Source organism: Passer domesticus, chromosome 5, assembly GCF_036417665.1.
Source record: "Passer domesticus isolate bPasDom1 chromosome 5, bPasDom1.hap1, whole genome shotgun sequence".
Lineage (NCBI taxonomy): Eukaryota > Metazoa > Chordata > Aves > Passeriformes > Passeridae > Passer > Passer domesticus.
In genome coordinates, this window is record NC_087478.1 from 12,902,679 (window position 1) to 12,921,876 (window position 19,198).

Below are 19,198 nucleotides of genomic sequence, written 5' to 3' on the forward strand. Positions count from 1 at the left end.
CGGGCGGGGCGCGGCGGCCGCAGTCCCCGGCGGGAGGTTGTCATGGTTTCCCGGGTCACATGTGCGAGGTTCCCCCGGCGCGGGGGGAGGAGGCGCCGCCGCCGAGGCTGCCAGAGCCGCTGCCCCCCGCGGGCCCGCCCCCCGCCCGCTCCCACCTGCGCCGCCGCCCGCCCCTTCCCGCTGCCCACGGGCGATCCGCCGGGCGCGCCTCGTCCCCGGGCCGCCGACCCCCGGCCCCGGGCTCTCCCCCCTTCTCCTCCTCCTCCTTCTTCTCCTCCTTCTCCTCTCCCCTTCCCCTCACCCTCCCCCTTCCTGGCCGGGCTGCGCCCCCCCGGCCGGCCCCGGCATGAGCATCTCCATCCCGGCGGGGCTGACGGAGCTGCTGCAGGGCTTCACGGTAGAGGTGCTGCGGAGCCAGCCCGGGGACCTGCTGGAGTTTGCCCTCCAGTACTTCGGGCGCCTCAAGGAGGAGGCGGCGACGGCCAAGGAGGCGGCGGAGAAGGAGCCGAGCGGCCGCAGAGCGGGCACCGGCCATGACAGGGGCACTCAGCCGCCGCGCCGGGCTCCCCCCGACGCCCGCGGGGTCAACTTCGCCGAGGAGCCCATGCAGACCGACTCCGAGAGCGGCGAGGACGAGCAGCCGCCGCCGCCGCCGCCGCCGCAGCAGTTCCCGGGTAAGGCTCCCCCGCCTCGCCGGGCCCGGGGATGGGGCGCGGGTGCGGCCGCCCGGGCTCAGGTGCGCGGCCGGCGGGGATGCGGTGCCGGCCCGCGGGGTGCGGAGCCCGGGCCGCGCTGGCCTCGGTGCGCGGACACGGGCAGGGCAGCGGCGGCACGGCGGGCACGGACCGCCCGCGCTGACGCCACAGAGCGGAGCCCGCGGGAGGCTTCCCGGAGCCCGCGGCAAACTTTAACCTCCCCGGCTTTCCCCCGGTGTCCGCCGTGCTGGGTGTTTGGCGTACAGGTATCAGCAGCTGCATCGCTTGTAGCGTGTGAGCCTGTAATAGTCTAGCGAAGGTCTATCTATACATTTCCTTTTTATAGGAGCAAATCTGCATTCCGTAATTAGTGCAAAAAAACCTCAGAAACCACCTCTCATGGGCATGTTACTGTATTCACGCACTTGATTAAGCGTTTTGCGTAGATGTACTTATTTGTATTTTAGAAAGTAGAGCACAATTTAAAACATATTTTTTTCCTGAAAGCCAAAGTGAAATTTTCTGCATTTAGAAGGGCCTGTGGAACAAGTGTTGCTGTGACAGCAAAGAACATTTGCGGTGTCTTTGTGTTTGAAGGTAACACCGATCTACACGCAGCTAATGACACCTTATCTTTGTGTGGCTGACAGGTTTTATTTAGAGACTGTGTCAATCCATCTGCTGGTGTGGGTTATGGGACGGGTAGGAGCTGCCTCTGAAGGGTGCACAGTGCTTTGTGTCATGAGCAGGCTGACACAGTAGCTTAGATGGAGAAGAGGAAAGCGTCCAAGCATCTTTATCTTAGTTTTTTTGAGGATACCTTGAAGTGTATCTCATCATATCGTCAAAGCAGTCATCATCCCTCCAAGTCGTCCTTGAGGTACATTTACTTAGCAGAGTACAGAAGGCAGTTGTTTGCTAGTTGGATTTCAGTGCGGGTTTTTTAATGATGTGTTACGTGTGTTTCATCAGGAAATGTAGATAAACAAGTAGGCGTTTAAGAAGTGGGTAAGTTTTCAAAATGCTTCATGTTACCCCATAAGACAGTCGCCATTCTTTTCATCTGTTCTTTGCAGCTATACCCACGTGTATTTAATGAGAAATGGAATCTGTCAATCAGGTTCTGCAGATTTATGTGGCAATTTTAAACTCTAATGCTGATTATGTGAGATTAGTAGAAATTGGAAAATTTGTTGTCTTTAAAAACTGAAATGGTCATAATGTGGAAGAAAAAATTATTACCTTAATTCAGTAACACTGGATGTGGTCTTTCAAGCATTAATTATTCTAACACTAAACAATCTCATTGGTAAATGGAAAACTGGAATGTTGTATGGAGGGAAGTGCAGAAAAGGAGTTTTATTTATTTATGTGTTACATACCAGTAACTTTACAGAGTGCTCTAAGAAGCTTTCTAATCTTTTTGAATACTAGTAATCAAGACTTTTTGTTGTGATTGTGAAGAGAGAAAGCCATTATTGTCAATATTCTCATTAAGGGACATGCTAGAATCTCTTAGTGTGATGAATTGATTTACTTGTTTGACCAAAACCCTTTAAAATACCACATTTTAAAATCTAATATATTTTGAACGTTTAATTGTATTATGGTTTGTAAATTCTGTTGGTTCAAATAATTATTAATTAAAAGAAACAAAAGGTGAAAATATTTGTGAAGCCATGTGAAGGGTAATACGAAGATACTCATGGTAAATGATTACTAATAGTTGGCTTGTGTATGTGTGCATTGTGCAGGAGTGTGTAGTTTAAATTCAAATTTTATATCTGCCCTGAACATATTCTTCTAAGGTAACATAACAATGCATCCCCTCAGCCTTTTGTTAATAACTGGAGGCATAAAGGCTTGTACTCAAATATTTGTTTAATGGGTTTAGATTCCAATTTAAAAGCATGTTTCTTCGATGCTTTTGCTTTGTTTCTAGAAGTAGCAATTTTTAAGAACTGAAGTTTGGGGGAAAGTTTTAATTTTTTTTTTGCCTTTATGAATTATTAAACTACTTCTGTATAGCAAATTTGTCCTGTTTGCATCCTTAGGAGAGAGCAATAAATTTGGAAAGTTGATAATCAAATGTAAAATGAAAACCTCTGTGAAGGAGGTCAGACCTGGTGGTGATATCTTTCCTTTGCTAAAGCTGTACATTTGAAATATCAAACTGACAGTATTCCTTAATTAATTCAATCAGAGCATTGCTGAGCTCTCACTGTAAATGCTCCAAACCTATTTTTTTTTCCTACCAAATGTTTATAAATACCTACAAGCACTGCAGTTGAACTCTTTGTCAGTATTAGTTTTGTCCTTGAAATGTATTTTGGAAGGTACATGAGCATTATCCTATTTCAGAAATGATGAGCTGAGGCATAAGCTGTGTTAAAAAGAAAAAAACCCTGTACTCGGGATTAAGAGTTATATGTGAACCTTGAATTAAACTCTGTTGAGGTCTCTCCTGTGTCCATTACCTCAGCTGCACAAATCACATAAAGGCAAAAGCAGTTACCTTGTCTGGAGGGAGAACTTTGTTGTATTGGTGTCATAGTATTGAATTGGCACTTGGAGTTAGGTCACCTCAGAAATGATGTTCTTTATGTCAGAGCATTTAGATTATGCTTTTTGGAGCACACGGTTTAATTTGGGAATGCTTTTCAGTTTTTCAAGTTGATTCATTTGTTTGGTTTAAAAAAAAAAAAAAGTACTTGTCCTACATGGGTGTATTGACATTAATCAGTTATAACAACTAATTCCTACTAAAGCAAATAGCAGACACTAAATTGAATAGGAAATATACATAAAAATGACCCCTATTTTAGAAAATGTGTCTTAACTTTTAGCAGGTCTGAAGTGCATATTAACATTTATTATACTGTGTCTGCAAAATTTGAAAATGCTCATTAAATTATTTGTTCTTTTTACAGTGACTACACTTTTCTTCTGACTTTACCACTTACATACTGATTTGCAACTTATTTTGATGGGCAATAACCTATGCAATTTGTAACAGTCATTTTCAAATATTTTCCGTAGATAGAAATAAGTATTTAATCTAGCCTTAATATGAATTAGTAGGGGAGTTTTTTGAGGTAACATTGCTGTTCTTTAAACTAAAAAATTATAAGGCTGTATGTATCATTTGGCAAGACATAACCTCTGTTTACTGTATTTTTCTTTTGTTTTGTTTTACTTCAGTTTGTTTTGGTGTCTTTCTCAGATAGTGGTGTATTTTAACAGGAAAATACTCCAGCTGTCCCTCTCCTCCCCCGTGTGCTTCTGTTGGTGTGTTGGTTGCTTTGAGTTCCTCCTTTGAAAACTTGAGCTAGAAATTGCAAGTCTGTATCTCAGCTTAACCCACTGATTGTGCCTAAATAATGTGAGATCGCTGTTTAGGTAAAAGATACATCTTCTACCTTACCATACCAATTTTAAAGGCCTGTCTTTATTTTAGTTCATTTATTCAGTCTGAAGTGATTACAGATGTACTGTTCATAGAAAATTTGAAAAATAGGTAAATTGTAGAAACCAGAAAAAACCGCACATAACTACAATTGTGTCACGTGTAGGTAATGGGTAAATTAGAGCAGTGGAAGGGGTCAATAAGGAAAAAGGAGCAATGTAAAAATAAATACAAGTTGTAGTAGGATATTCTGAAATGAGGGGCTGAATAGAAAAGCATATGAATTTCTTATAAATGTATATATTCAGACTAAAATCTGCAGTATGGTGGATAGTGGCTGAAATTGCTACCATCTGATATGTACTCAGCCAACCTTAGAAATGAAGTTTTAATAATTTTTACAGTCACTCCTTTGAAATGCAGAAAGAAATAAAGCATTATTTGTGTGATTATAAGGACAAAGCCAATTGGAGCCAGGCTGGGGCAGCCTCACTGTGGATGCCATTTGGAAGAGATGAGTTTCCAGACCAGTCCCTGGGGAGTGTGGCACTGCTGGACCACTCCTTGGCAAGGCTTTGGGCCAGATCTCCTTGCAATTTTCAGACTATACCTGCTGTCCTTCAGAGTATGGATTCTGTGAGGGAAAAGAGTTCCAGGTGCAGGAATTTGGAGCCTTGCTGGTCCAGTGGGCTTTGGTCAGGGGTTGGCTACTGGCTGCTCTTCTCTATTAGTGTACACAGCCACAAAACCACAGATCTTTCTATCCTTGCTGTAAATCTTAAAAAAAAGCAGATTTTTGAAATAATTGTTTCCAGTATTTTTAACAGGAGCAAACAAAAATATTTTCTTTCTGCTAACAGTTATTTTAGAGAGTAAACCCAAGCAAGTTGGAAGTTGTTTGTGGTTTGTTTGTTTTTTTTTTTTTTTTTAAAAATCCTTAATCTGACACAGGTGTGTTATTAAAGTTTTGAGGTTTGTGATCAAGAAACTTAGTTTGACAAAATTATAAGCAGCTGGAAATGTGAAGTTGTAATATGTACCATTTAGTAGCCTAATGTATCAGATGTGTATCTACTTGTGATTGTAGATGAAAGGGGTACTTCTGACACAACCATTTTTTAAAAAATAAGTATGTTTATATCAATAATGTAGTTGAAATGATAGCAGCCTCCACTAAAAACTATTTATGTATCCCTGCTCAAAACTAAGCATGCATGAGTTCAGGCGTCTCTGCTGGCTAATATTTTGTTGAAGTTTGTTAAAGTGAATTGAAGAGAAGCAGGAGAAAATTCCAAAGACCTATGGATAGAAAGGTAGTAGAACTATACCAAAAATATTTGAATTTGTCTTCAGGTTCTTTTTCGCTAAAGAAACAATGTGGAGATAATTTTGGCTGACTGTTCAGCTTGGAAAAAGAGAACAGCATTAATTCAGGATGTATAGGAAGACATAAAATTTTGCTGGCATGGGTTTGTAGTGATTGTGTTATGAATTATAAGCTATAAGCAATGTCAGTACTAACATTTGCACAGCAACACTCAGTTTCTTGCTTGTATCACATCTGTTTCAAAGGAAAACTTGCTTCCTCAGGAACTCTCTAGGAATATTGTTTCACTTGCTGACTTCATTTCAGTTTCCCAAATAAACCTTATATTTTCTGTTCCCTGTGTTTACTCTTGTTTATGCACTTAAGTGAATGTAAAAAACCAATTTATTTCCCTGTTTGTTAAGAGAATAAAGATTAATCTCTGGACATTAAGAGAGTGTGTGTTTTTAGAAAGCACTCCTACAGCATAATGACCTAGTGCTTGTGACCTGCAGAGAGGTGCTTTGTGCATCTGTCAGGGAGTTAAGCTTGGTTTAATACCTGTATTTCTCATGGTTTATTCCAAGTCTGTTATGCAAAAGTATTGCATTGTGTTCTCTGATTCTGTCCAGTTCCCTCAGTCTGTGTGAAGTGTACCTAAACAGTCAAATCTCTGCAGACTTATTGGCCTTAGCTGCTCCTGTAAATCTGGAACATATGGTTTGGAAATGACACATTTAGGTCACAAGGTACAGATTAGTCAAGGTACAGGCTGCTGCTGCACTTCTGGTTTTCAGATATCAAAGATGACCTCTGGATTGGGGAATTTCATTTGTTGGGACAGTGATGAAAGAAACAAGGAGGCAAGGTGGAAGACAGGACCTGGAGGAAGAAAAGGAGTCAGTGTGTGGTAAGGAAAACAAAAAGGTAAAAACAAGAGGAAGGAGGAGATACAGAGCTAAGGGGGGAAAGATAAAAGAATCGACAGCACATGTGAGAAAGCACATGAAATTCTCCCCCCTTATTTTTCTACTGAGCTATAGCCCTGCTGTCCCAAATTTATGTCCTGAGTTTTCTACTGAAATTCTGTTTGACTTATAAATATATTATTTCAGAGGAGCATAAATAGAGATTAACTAAAACCAGTGGTCAATGGATGTTATGGATGTGAATTTGGTCATCTGATGCTGAGAGATCTGTTAAATGTTTTGACATGGTCATCTCTCACATCACCATGTCTGAAGCCTTGTAACACTTGCGTTTTAATGAAAGTTTCAACTCAGGTTTTTTATGGAGGATCCAGAATGGTTTCAACCATTTTCTGTTTTAAAAAAATCATAGCAGTGGTCATTATGAAGAAAGTCAATGGGCACATGGGTACAGCTGCCACCTTCATGGCTAAGAGAGCCAAGATGGTGCTGATGAAGAAATGAAATGTTGAACAGTACATAACAGACAGGGTGAAATGTCTCTACTTTTAATGCTTAATACAAGTCACAGTGGTAATTTCAACTGGTTATTTTAATGGAAGTGCCTTAAAGTCATGCTGTAGTGTAACTATTGCTAACCTAGGTTTGAAATCCTATTATGAGCTTCAAGTGAATGTAATTATATATAAGTTCTGTGCTTTAAAAGGGGTAGCAATTTTTAAAAAGTGAATGAAGAAGGGAGAAGAGTTTGAGAAAAAGAGCCATTAAAAATGGCTCAGTGTTCTCTGCTTCTGGAATAGGTCTTGACATACATACATTGGAACAAGAGGTGATTTTACCAGGGATGATACATTTATCACATAGTCTGTTTGATATTGTTGCTTGTTTTATGGATGTGGGTGCATAAAAGATGAACTGTGTATACATGAATTACTACATGCTAGATAAACCCGTCAAAAGAAATAAGCTTGTCTATAAGTATATATTAACATAAACATCCATCAATTAGGGTATTGTTTGAAAGTAATCTTATGAGAATTCTAAAGGAAATACACACTTTTTCCCCCCTTTTCTTTGGGACATTGGATGATGATACTGGTATGTCTGGATAGGTTTATACAGGGTTTTATTATTGAAACCCCTTATCCTTTCAGGGAACCCTTTTAGGCTAACCCTTCCACATGCTGGGTAGGAATGATCACCCATTTCCTGCATGGAACCAAACAGGATATTTTGATCATGATAAGTAATTATAGACTTGGGGTTTGTTTAATCTTTGTCTTTATTGAATACATTTTTTTGGTCTGTGGATCAGTTTTTACTCATAGTACTAAACAAGACTTTGTTGAAGAGGATGAAATTTGGCTTTGAGTGTGCTTTGTTTTCTCTTAATTTTTTATGTTTCTAATTGACTGGTGTTATTACACTTTTCCTTGTAGAAAAGCATCATGTTTGTCAATTTAGTTTTTCATTAAAAATATGAGGAGCTGTGTTTCAGTTTTTTGCGCACTTAGTGATAAAAATAGCAGAAGTACTCACAGAGAATTTCTATTTGCAGTTTCTAGGCAGTGTAATACACAAATCCAGATTTACATCAATGCAGCAAGTAACCCAGAAGACACACATAAAAAAGATGATGGTAATCAAATGTCCAGTGCCTCATTCATAATTTCCAATGATTCCATGTCATACAAAAGCAGGGGAGGTCTGAAATGAAGGGGGATGGAGACAGGCAAGGGTGCCTGACGTGCATAGGAGTAAAATGCAGATTGTAGGTACAAGGTATCCTCAGACTGAACTGTACAGCAGCCATATGGCAGTTTGCCATCCTTTCCATAAATGGTATCCTTTTAGCTTTGCTGCTCAGAAAAGTAATTTGTGGACCACAGATAAAATAAGGAAATTATAAAGAATAGAACAACAACAACAAAAAAAATCCAAATTTTAATTTAATTGGCCTTGCCCTATTGTGCTGTAACACCCTGGATAATGGAAGGTAGAATTGTAAAAAGCATGCTGTAACAACAGAAAATGTTTTTCACTTACGTGTTTGACTCTTAAATTGCTTAATGAGATTTAAAAAAAAATCATCAGGGCAAGAACTTGAAGCTGAGAGCTTGAGCAGGTAAAGGCTGATAATGAGAATAGCTGTTTTACACATACAGTTTCAGTTATGTGACTGAAGTGGTTTCTGTAAAGCTGGGCTAAAAGGGACAATTAGTAAATATTATGAAGACTTCCTGAGTGGTAGGTCTAGGAAATTGCTGTATAAAATAGATTTTGAAAGGAGAAGTAACATGATCTTTCCTGCTCAGTCATTCCAGTTACCATCCTGCTTGTATAAAGATTTTTATAACAGTGTCAATCCCTTCTGAATCTCTGTGATGCAGATGTCAAACATGTTTTTAGAAATAGTGGTAGTGTTTTCATATTGTACCTTTTTAGCAGAGATGTCCATTGTAAAGCATACCAGACAGGAAGAAAATAAATCCTTGCCCAGCACTGGAAAGAAAACATTCCTTGCAAAGCTTCAGTGTAGACTATAAATAAAAGATGTACTGAATTCTTGGTGTTGGGATGAATACAAGCTCGAACCAAGGGTAAGCATTCAGACTTGCCTGCCCAAGCACACAGGCTGAAATTCTTGGTGTGTTTTCCCAATCTGACTGTAATGATAGTTTGTAATGCTAGTGTGAAAACCATAATTCAATGCCATGAGTTGTAAGGCATTTGTCAGTGTTGCAGGAGATGGGTTGATTTGAACTCAAGCTGTCCATGACAGTTTTGCTGTGGCCTTTTTTGGGTGACCTCACATATGAATATATATTGTCACTGCACTGATCTGGTCCTTCCAATTTGTTTCGCATTATTTTAACCACTGAAACTGTTCCCTTTTAGATCCTCTCTCTGAAGCTGTCACACTTTTCATTGATGCTGGAGAACTCCATCTTTGGCCCAGTAATTTCCTTTGCTAAAAAATGCAGACTAATACCACAAGTCCTTGAAATCAAGCCCTTTATCAAGAATTTTAGCTATTTAATAACTTTGAAATGAATGTCTAAAATCTAGTAAATATGTTTAAGTATTCCTCTTGTTTTAACAATGGTTAATATGACAAAAAGTCTAATAGAGGGCTGGAATTGTCCTGAGATTTCTTGTTCTCTTCCAAAACAATGTTTGTGATACTCATCACACTTGCAGTCAGAAACAATTACAATATGTGCTATAGATATCTATCAAAATTTTATTAAGACTTCAAACAAAATGTTTTCTACCATTGTAATAAACCCATTTTTTCATCATGAATGAGTTTTGAAAGTTGCATATTCTTAATAATTGATGATATTAGGCATGGAAGGAGAGGTTTATTTTTTGTCCCCAGTTATGCCTAATTTCTACTCAAATTGAGAAGTTAGGATCCGGTAGCTTTATCGATCTGTTTCTTCATGAGCCTCTTTAGTACTAGACCCAGTCATCATTTTATCTTTAGTTCTATTTTTGGGGTTTTTATTTTTCAGTTCTGAACTCATAGTGCTTTTTCTTTCCAGCCATTTTGTTCAGTAACTTTGAGTAACGTTCAGGCATCTTTCTCTAAACCCCATATTTTAGCTGATAATTTATCTCTCTCTACTGGTTTTTAATAGGTAGGCTAAACATGAGAAAATTTGATTTAGCCTTCACCACTACAATATTTCAGCATATGTGAGGTAATTTAAATACAAAGTTAACAACCTGCCTTCCTTTCTGTTGCTTCAGCCTACAGAAAATATTGTTTAATGCCTAATGCACATATAAAAATTGTTTGAAAGAAGATAGATGGTTATTTATTCTTAAATACTACTAACTTCAATTTGTGTTAAAAAATTTATCTGCAGCATTTTTCTGCATTTCTCCCTTGCTAATCTGTCAGTTTTCCCCTTCTATTGAAATGTAGCTGCTGCTGGCAGTTGAGGTGGGAGTAGATGTAGATTAATTTCCATTATCCACCTTGCAAAAAGAAGTAATTTGTTCTTCTGCTTTTGCCTTCTTAGTATCAGGAATAAAATGGAGTCACTGATTTAAATGCACCATAATTTACTGTCTATCTGGAATATATTGTCATGTGAACATGGCTCATCTGTAATTACTTCGGTTTATGGCCTCAAAAAAATGCAAAAAAGAAGAGGAAGACTGTCATACTTTCTTCAAGTGCATCCTTCAAATTATTTCATTAAGCACAGATGCAGGGTTTGGGAGGTATAGGGAAACTGAGAAGTCTTGGGAAATCTAATTGAAGAACAGTTGGAGCTTGTAAGAGAAAGCTCTGCTTTCCATGCAAATATATGGGTGTTTGTCCTCTTCTCTGACTTTGTTTTTGGGAATTGGAGGCATTTCTTGACAAGAATTTCTGTAAATACTGCTAAAAAGACCCGAGTTCCATGCTACTGCCAAAATTGGATGTCATTGATCCATTTCCACCAAAGAGAGTTTTCCTGGGAAGCTTATATGGAGCACAGAAGTACAGCAGTGTGTTGCAACCTACTTCTTCTATATCAACCCTTTTATTTGGCTGAAGGATCTCTCTCATGCACTGGAATAAAAAAAACTAAAAACCAAAAAAAGCAACAAACAGTGAAAAGAAACAACTGGTAATAGGCGATAGTAAAAGACAGTAAGAAAAAATTCATCTTTTGCTGCTGTTGAGAGGATATCGAGTGTTTTGTTTTCCTTCTTTTGCCTTTTTTTTTTTTTTTCAGTATGTGAAATTAAGAAGGTTGCTTTGTCTACTCTTTATCCAGAACCTCAATCAGGGTCTAAGATCCATTTCCCTTGTTTTGAGATGAAGTATTATTTGCAGTTCTGTTTGGGAGTAATGGGAGATAAATCACAGAATGTGTGTGATCACCCTTCTCAGTCAAAAGGAGGCAGGTTAATATTTACAATTGTAGCATGACACTCACTGTCTTCATAGCTGTAACACCAGATAATATAAGACCATCTGGGACTGAGCTGATGTCAGGTGCATGTATAGGCCTTTCAAAAAAGGAGACAAGTATCTTGGATCCAGATCATTGTAGTGATCTTGGTGTCAGCTTGTACCTCATATTACTGAACTACGCTTTTTCATGTTAGAAAAATGTTTCTATGTCTACCTCGGAAGAATTCTGCCACTATAGCATCTGGAGCCTTGACAGAACCAAAACCAAACATGCAAATGAGCTTCAGAACAACATCCTGAAATCCTACAGGTTAAGGAGAGTGAGTATTAGTGCTTCTCCCTAATAGAGCAGGCCGTCTGTTGCCTCTTCTAGCTTGGAGGTGACAGACCCAAGGTCCTTTCCTGGGAGCTGGCCTGTGGTCCCAGCCCTCAGGAGGGATCTGTCCCAGCAGGCACTGCTAGGGGCCCCATTGACGTGGCACAAGCAGGGCATCATTCCATTGCCATGGGGCAATTTAACCATTAAGCAAAACTATTTTTGTGTGGATAGATAGAAGGCATGAGACTAGAGATAGTGGTGAAAGTAATCTCACCCCTAAGGAGTTACAGCTGTGCCAATTATCAAGCATTAAGAACAAGCCTGCCCTTAATAGGCCACAGCTGGATCCAATTAAGAGGGGTATTATAAAAGAGCAGGTTGGCTGGTCAAGAGGAGAGATGGAGTTTGCTGGCTGTGCTGAGAAGAAGAAAGAGTTAGTGCTGTGAGGAGCTGCCCATGAGAAACCACCGAGAAGGTATGAAACCTATGCAATAAGATGGCAACATTTTTGTTCTTGGTATGAGCCTAGAGTTTTCTGTGCTTGCTAAGATGTGTTTAGCTTCTGAGAAAGCAGTTATTGTTTGTGGTTGTGGTCAGTATGACGCCATCTGATGTCTCACCTTTGGCAAATATAGCAATGTCCTTTTCAGTGAATTTCTTTCTTTTTTTTTTTTAAGTTTTGATGTTTAATTTGCTGAAGTTATTATACAGGTGCTTGTGAAGAGCTAATAAAACTGACTACACAGCTCTGAACGTACAGACTGGCACGAGCCTTCTTTGTTTCTTTAAATCATAGTGTGAATTTATTCCAGCACTGGCTGGTTGGTCTGGTGTCCTGGGGTGACTTTATGATGCTTGTATTATCCCCAGCTGTCTGTTCTGTCTGTGCTGGGTGGAAGTTGTGCACCTGTGGGGCAGGTTCTGGAGCGAGGGGGAGCAGGAGCGCGCAGTTGTTCCCAGGAGCTGCGCTCTCTGCTCCACATTCCCGCTCCTGCTGCGCTGCCTGCACGGACAGACAGCAGGACAGCTCTGCTCTGCTTCAGCTGGGCTTAGCTAGCTGAGGCAGACACATTCCCTGGACTCTGGCTTTTCTTCTTCCTGGAGCCGTTCAGCCCTGCTCTGGTCTGAACTCCCAGAAGAGCTCCAGGAGCTCCCGCCTGGGCCCAGCAGGGCCGGGGCCGCGGCCTTTCCAGCGCAGGAGGGACGGAGAGGAGGCCGAGCGAGCCCAGCTGCAGCCACAGCAGGGACTTTCTGAGTTTCCGTCTCTTCAGAACAGCGAGAGGCTTTATTGTTTAATATTATTTATTTTTAATGCTTGTGAATGCTTTTCTTGTTAAATGTATAGGTTTTTTCAACTTTTTCTCCAAGGAAATATTTTCCTGAATCAGTAGGGGGCAGGGCTTGAATCTGCTTTCTAGAGGAACCTCTTTTGTGGTTTCCTCCCAAATTTGCCCTAAACCAGGACATACGGGTTCAGTTCAGCTGGGATGAAAACAATCCAGCTTGATGGCCTGAAAAAGCAGTGGGGTATGGCATGGAGTGTGTATTGTACCCTTACAGAGCTGAGTCTGGTTCAGGAAGCATTGCATTCCTAAAGGTGCACTACAGTGTTCAGGTGGAGGAAGCACCTGAGTGTCTGGTTCAGAGCCATCTAGACATTGAGAATGTCTAGTACTGATCAGCTGGCAGGCCAAGACTCAATTTATGTGACCTGTCCTTCAGGGTAGGTACTAGTTCGGTAGCTTCTATTTTTCGCATATTATGAGAAATTTCTTTCCTTTGAGGCTTTTCTCATTGTTAAATTCAATTGAAAATGGTAGAGCAAGTTCAGATTTTTCTTTTGTTAAGGAATTTGTGTATCACTTGCAAAATGAAATTGCCCTTGCTTGTTTCCAGTGTTGGAATGGCTTCTGCTGAAAGCAATTTAAAATTGACAGGCAAGGTTCTGTGGAGCAACACTCTTTCTAAATATCAAGAATAGAAATGTAATTGCTGTGACACTTGGAGGACTTACCTGACTGTGACTGATGCTTGGAAAGGAGCCTGGTTATTGCTGAAAATACTTAGATGTATTGCTTAGATGCTTTTGTTTTGTTTTCATTTGGAAAATGTACAAAGGTCAGAGTATAAACACATGTTCTGCTTTAAAAATGTGAAGACCGAGCCAATAAGATGTACACATTTATTCCGGAAACCCTACTTTATATTTACTTCTGGCAAGGAACTGACATTGTTTAATTTGTGCTCTGCATTCCAGGACAAAACATTTTACAGAGCTGCAGAACTACTTTTTTTTTCCAGATAAAGGGATGAATTTAGCTTTCCTTTTAGTGAGAGCCTTTAATACAATACATTTTAGGTATATTTTTTCCCCCTCTAAAACTAGCCTCATGCTTTTCTTGCATAAATTGTCTTTTAGAGGTTGAGCAGTTACAAGGTTTTCTAAGGCTAACTTCTCCCTGTGTAGTTATTTGATATGGGGTTCTGTGTTCCTAGAGTGAGGATCAGATGCATATAACTGTGCTTAAGGGAGTGGAAAGAAGATTGAAGTTTTGTAGTCTGTAGTTGGAAAGTTACACAAATTCCAGTGAGAATGTGAGGTGAAACTTGGCTCTGGATACAAAACTGTCACTCTTTTCCTGTTTGTATCAAAAGAAATTTTAATCATACTTCTCAGTTTTAAAAAAGTGCTTTTGGTGATCAGTAGTTTTGATATCTAAGATAATACATGTTACTTTTATTTGACTGTGTTTTCTGTTGTCAGATCCTACATATTTTATGGAAGTGGTTTGATTTCTGAGTAACTTCTTGTTTTAAAAGCAAAAAGGAGAGCTTTGAAGTAGAGGTGTGAAACAAATGAAAAAGACATGTTTATCAGAATTACTGGCACATCTGTAAAACTGGGTAGTGATAATCTAGAATACTTACAGAAATTTTAAGGTCATGATACAGGAACACCTAGTGTGCCTATGAAACTATATACTATAGGAAATACATACTTGCCTGTTTTTAATAGACTGGCCTGATGAAGCTCTTGTAGTCCATCAAATTAGTGATAAAAACATTTTTAAATTATTATATAGGGTGTAATATAGTAACCTGAGGGTAACTTCCCATATCTTACCACTCATAAGAAATACTTAAAAATTGTGGGAAAAAATTTTATTTTAATACTCTGTGGGTCTGAAATCCACAAGACAAAAGAATTTGGCTAAGTTTTTGTCTATTGTAGTCTCATCCCTTGATAAATATCCTTTAAGGAAAAAAAATGATCCACAAATTAAAAATAGGGCTCTGAGAGTTAAGACAAATTAGGTTAAATGTTCATGTGTGTCACAGTCTTGCTGTGTGCCTTTGAGTGGTTTGCACTAGTGCCTGTAAATTGGCAGAGTGGAATATTTGCCATTCCCAGCTTGCTGGGATCTTGTAGCAGGATGTATATGAAGGATTGTGAAGGGCTCATGTGTCATTGTTTGCCTACAATACTTAAACTTCTGTATCTTTGGACTATAGAGTCCAGGGCCCAGTTGATGCCAGAATTTACGAAATTTTTATATGATGTCTTTTTTTCTGGCCAAATATAGAAAATGATGGGTTTATCTTTGATCAAAATGTGCAGGAATACCTGAACCATCAGCAAAGCCCTTGTAAACAGAGGAGACCTATATGACTTGTTTAGGCTACAAAGATTGCCCTATAAGTGTAATAAACCTGAGACTGCGTTACTTGATATTGCTAACTCATTTTGTCCTTTACCAAGTTGTTTATACAAAAGGTGCCTGTGGCTGTTAGTATGGGCTCCTGCCAGATAGCTATTACAGAGTCCTACCTTCAACCATGTGCTCTCCAGGTCACATCTAACATAAAGGTCATTGCATCGACTCTGCCTATAAAAGGTGAATAAATTTTTGTTCTTAAGTCACTGTCTTTTCGTTAAAAAAAATTGTCTGTTTTTGTAACTTCATAGTTTTTTTAAAAAATCCACTATTAGGACAAAAAGTGTTCATCTATTTTTTTTCTTGCCCAAAATAATCTCCTCATCTTCTCTTGTAGTAACCTAAAGTGAATGCTCGGAATGTAACTGAAAAACAATATTTATCCTGATTTATGAATTGAGTGTCCTTTAATTTCAGAAACTTCCTAAAGCAGTCTGTGGGTTTTGGGTTTTTTTCTTCTTTTGAGGAAGCAAGACAGAAATGTTAGAAAATTCCAATTCAATTTACAAAAATGGATTGTTTTGTTTTTTTCTGCTGAGAGTTCCATGCATGTTCCAGTAAATTAAAGAAGAAACTCCAGCGTATCTTTCTGGATACTTGAATATCCAGATCACTAGGCCAATCTGCTTTTTAGCATGCTTGTTTGCACATTGTCTTGGCCTCAAGAGAAGATTTTTTAGTGCTTGCCCTTGGAATATGGCATAGCCTGGAAAGTAGAGCATTTTTTTTTTTCAGAGGTGTAGGTTTCTAGTCTGCCATGTACCCAGTCAGGCAGTGTTTTTTTTTTCTTTTTTTAATGCACTCTGGACATTTTCTGTTTACCTGCTCTAAAAGAAACAGAATTTCTTGAAAGGTAGTGTAGGTTGTGGGAAGACTATCAGGACAAGTGGCATTTTATCATACACAGATTAAAGCATTTCTGCCATTTCCCAAAGCAGAGAGTCTGAGCAATATTCCAGATTATCTGCATCTGCTAGTCTGCCTTTATTCTGGCTCTGAATATTCCTGTTCCGTACCCAAATCTTGGATCGTATTCCCAGGTAGGTAAGTGTGAATAGACAATGTGAAATTGTGTTGGACTTCTTGGATGGGTCTACAGGAAAGGAGTCTTTGGGTCATAACCTATGGCATTTGCTATGGTTAGTTGTAGCTGTATTTCAGGTAGTGGTGTCATGATTACATGCAATTTTGCTATGGAATCTGAAGTGGAAGCATAGTAGGGTTTTTTGTTGTTTTGTTTTTGGGTGTGTTTTTTTTGTTTCGTTTTTGTTTGGTTGATTGGGTTTTTTTTTGGTTTTTTTAAGCCCTCTGTTGGAAGACCATTGTTTTATGCCAAGAATTATTTCATTGCCTGATGACTAATCAGCCTGTTGGAGAGTTTAACTATCAAGAGTCATGGAAAGTTGGCCCCTGCTAGGAATCTCACAGATTGTCCTGACTTCCTTCAGTAACTATGTTCTCAAGCATCCCTCGCCAGGGAAAGAACAAAATGGGTGTGAATGTGACTGTGATGCTGAAGTTTACTTACAAGAGATGCAACTTTTCAAGTGCTGCCAAAACTACTGAGCAAAGTGGAGAAATGCTTAAAAAATCCACTACTTGCCATTAGTAGACATTTCTGAATGTGATCTACAGGTAATAGAGCTGAAAGACATAATTGGATTTAGTTTGCATTGTGGAGTGCTTTTAACGTTACTGCAGTATCAAGAAAAGAAATTGTAGAAGGTACATCTTTGTATCTGTGCTTTTACTACCCCTTTTCCCAGGGAATGTTGTTCAGGTGCTGCCAGTAATCTCTGTTGCACATTAATACAACACAAGGTACTGAAATAAATTGGTGTCCGCAGTTTCCTTTGCCACTCCTCAGCTCACTTGCATGAGTTGATTTGTTCAGGACAGAAAAGGCATGTCCTATTAATCTCTCCATAGGGTCAGTTCAGCTGTGGGATCTCTTTGACCTCTCCATTCTCTTGAAAAAATGAGTTATTTGCCCTCAAAGATTCCATAATTATGAACGGGTAGAAAGCAGTTTGAGAATAAAGACTAGATACATAAAGGGGCTCAATTGGCAATATTTGGCATCATTATGCACAAATTACACCTTTGGGGCACAAAAATCTCCTCACTAAGTCAGGGTATAGTCCTGGGATGTTCTGAGTTGTTACTGTGGAAGAGAAAAGCAGTCTGATATGAGTGTAGGCCTGGAAAAATATGCTAAATGAAGGCATTATACCAAATATGTACTATTTTAGCTGCTGTTTGCCTCTTGGCACTGGGACAGTCATGTGCAGCAGCTTGGGTCTGTGTTTGATCATGGTCATATAAATGTACATATTGTGCTGTGAGTTGCAACACGTTCTGCATGCCTACATTTGCTAGAAGAGAGAGAGGAACAACAGGGTAGCATGTTTGAAAAGTGAGAGCTAACCATTCCAGGAGGAATTTCAGGATCAGGGTGGTGTGATCATGGAGATGAAGCCCATGCTCTGTTTGCTTTTTGGTTGGTTGTTAGCCATCACAGTGGGCCCTCACAAGGGAATGGGTCTAAGTCCTGCCTGGTCAGTTGGAAAGTAGCTATCCCTAATTGCCACCATTCTTTACCCGCCTGGTTCAGGGGAGAACAACTCCCAGCTGTTCAGTTTTGGAGGTGCCATTTGTAAGATCCTCAGTTCATTGTTGACAGCATGATATGTTGATGTGGTGCTTCTTTGTGTCATTCTTTATCCATAGAGAGAACAAAAATAACAAAAATTTGTTTTATTTTAAGTCACAGTAGCTCATTGTTGATGGATTTTTCTTGTTATTTGCATTCCTTCAGTTGCTTAGGGAGATCTCATATCTCCAGCAGCAGCAGATTGCATTGCTTCTGAAGCTATGTCAACAGGCCAGCATGCAGCTAACTCAAAAATTAAGCCTGTGAAGATTTGTGGAGGCACTTAGGTATCATTGTCACCAGGGATTCTTTGGAGAATTTCTCTATGCTCTTCCATGGCTCATACAGACATTCATTAAAGTCAACCTAAACAACACCTGGGGTCTCTAGGGCATCATCAGTGGTCTTGTGGATGTGGATAGTGGTTCTGACTATTGGAAGGGGAGATAGATGCTTGTGTTACTCAAGCTGAATCTGTATCTAACCTTCTCCTTGGATTCCTGTTGTCCCACACGTGCAGGGGTAGATGAGAGCAGACACTGCCATGGTATCCAAGGCCTGTGTTTGTCTTTTCCCTTCTCTCTCTTCTAGCTTTGACTCAAACTCTCAGATCTCTACACTACTTTTTTGTAGCCCAGGCTTTTATTGCTGGTGTTGCCCAGGTCTGTAGCCTAAGAGTACAGGCATTAACTAGAAACAGAAAAACAAACCCCAGAAGTATCCCAAACCTGTTCTCAGAAGCCACACTCAGACTATGGGAGCTTGGGGAAGGTGTCAGCTACCAAATTAAGTGACTTGAGTAGGTATGTTCCTAGCTGGTGTGAGGATACTGGGACTTGCTGAGTTTGGTGTCGTTTGACTAACTGGTTTGGTTGGCTGCCAGACATTGGACAGTTTGTCTTAGGTGGGAGTTATGTTATTTGTAGTCTAACCAGTGGAACATCTGGCTAGGAAATGGCTGGTAGGCTCTGCCTGTGGAATGTTAGGTGTTTTGTTAGTCAGTGTGCTGGATTTAAGGAAGCACTATCCTGCCATCAGTATCACCCACAAGCTTCTTCTATGGTGGTAGGAGTGAGGACAAGGATTGTCTTAAGAGCTTCTCTTTTTGGCTGTGGCTTTAGATGCTTATATTTATTTTGTTTGGTTAGGGTTTTTTTTCTAAAACAGCCCTTCTTTTCATTATATTCAAGCAATAACACTTGGGGTTTGAGCTTTTAAAATTTTTTTTTTCTTTACAGTCACTGTGCTTTCTGTTG

General features: G+C 39.8%; 1 protein-coding gene across 1 annotated transcript in view; it reads left to right on the forward strand.

Moving 5' to 3' along the window:
* Nucleotides 1-189: 189 nt before the first annotated feature.
* PRKAR2B (protein kinase cAMP-dependent type II regulatory subunit beta) overlaps nt 190-19,198 on the forward strand; it is a 74,999-nt gene continuing 55,990 nt past the window's right edge. Inside the window, exon 1 of the mRNA XM_064422020.1 lies at nt 190-674. Coding sequence (XP_064278090.1) covers nt 347-674 — 328 coding nt within the window. The 5' untranslated portion in view covers nt 190-346. The remainder of the gene's footprint in view (nt 675-19,198) is intronic.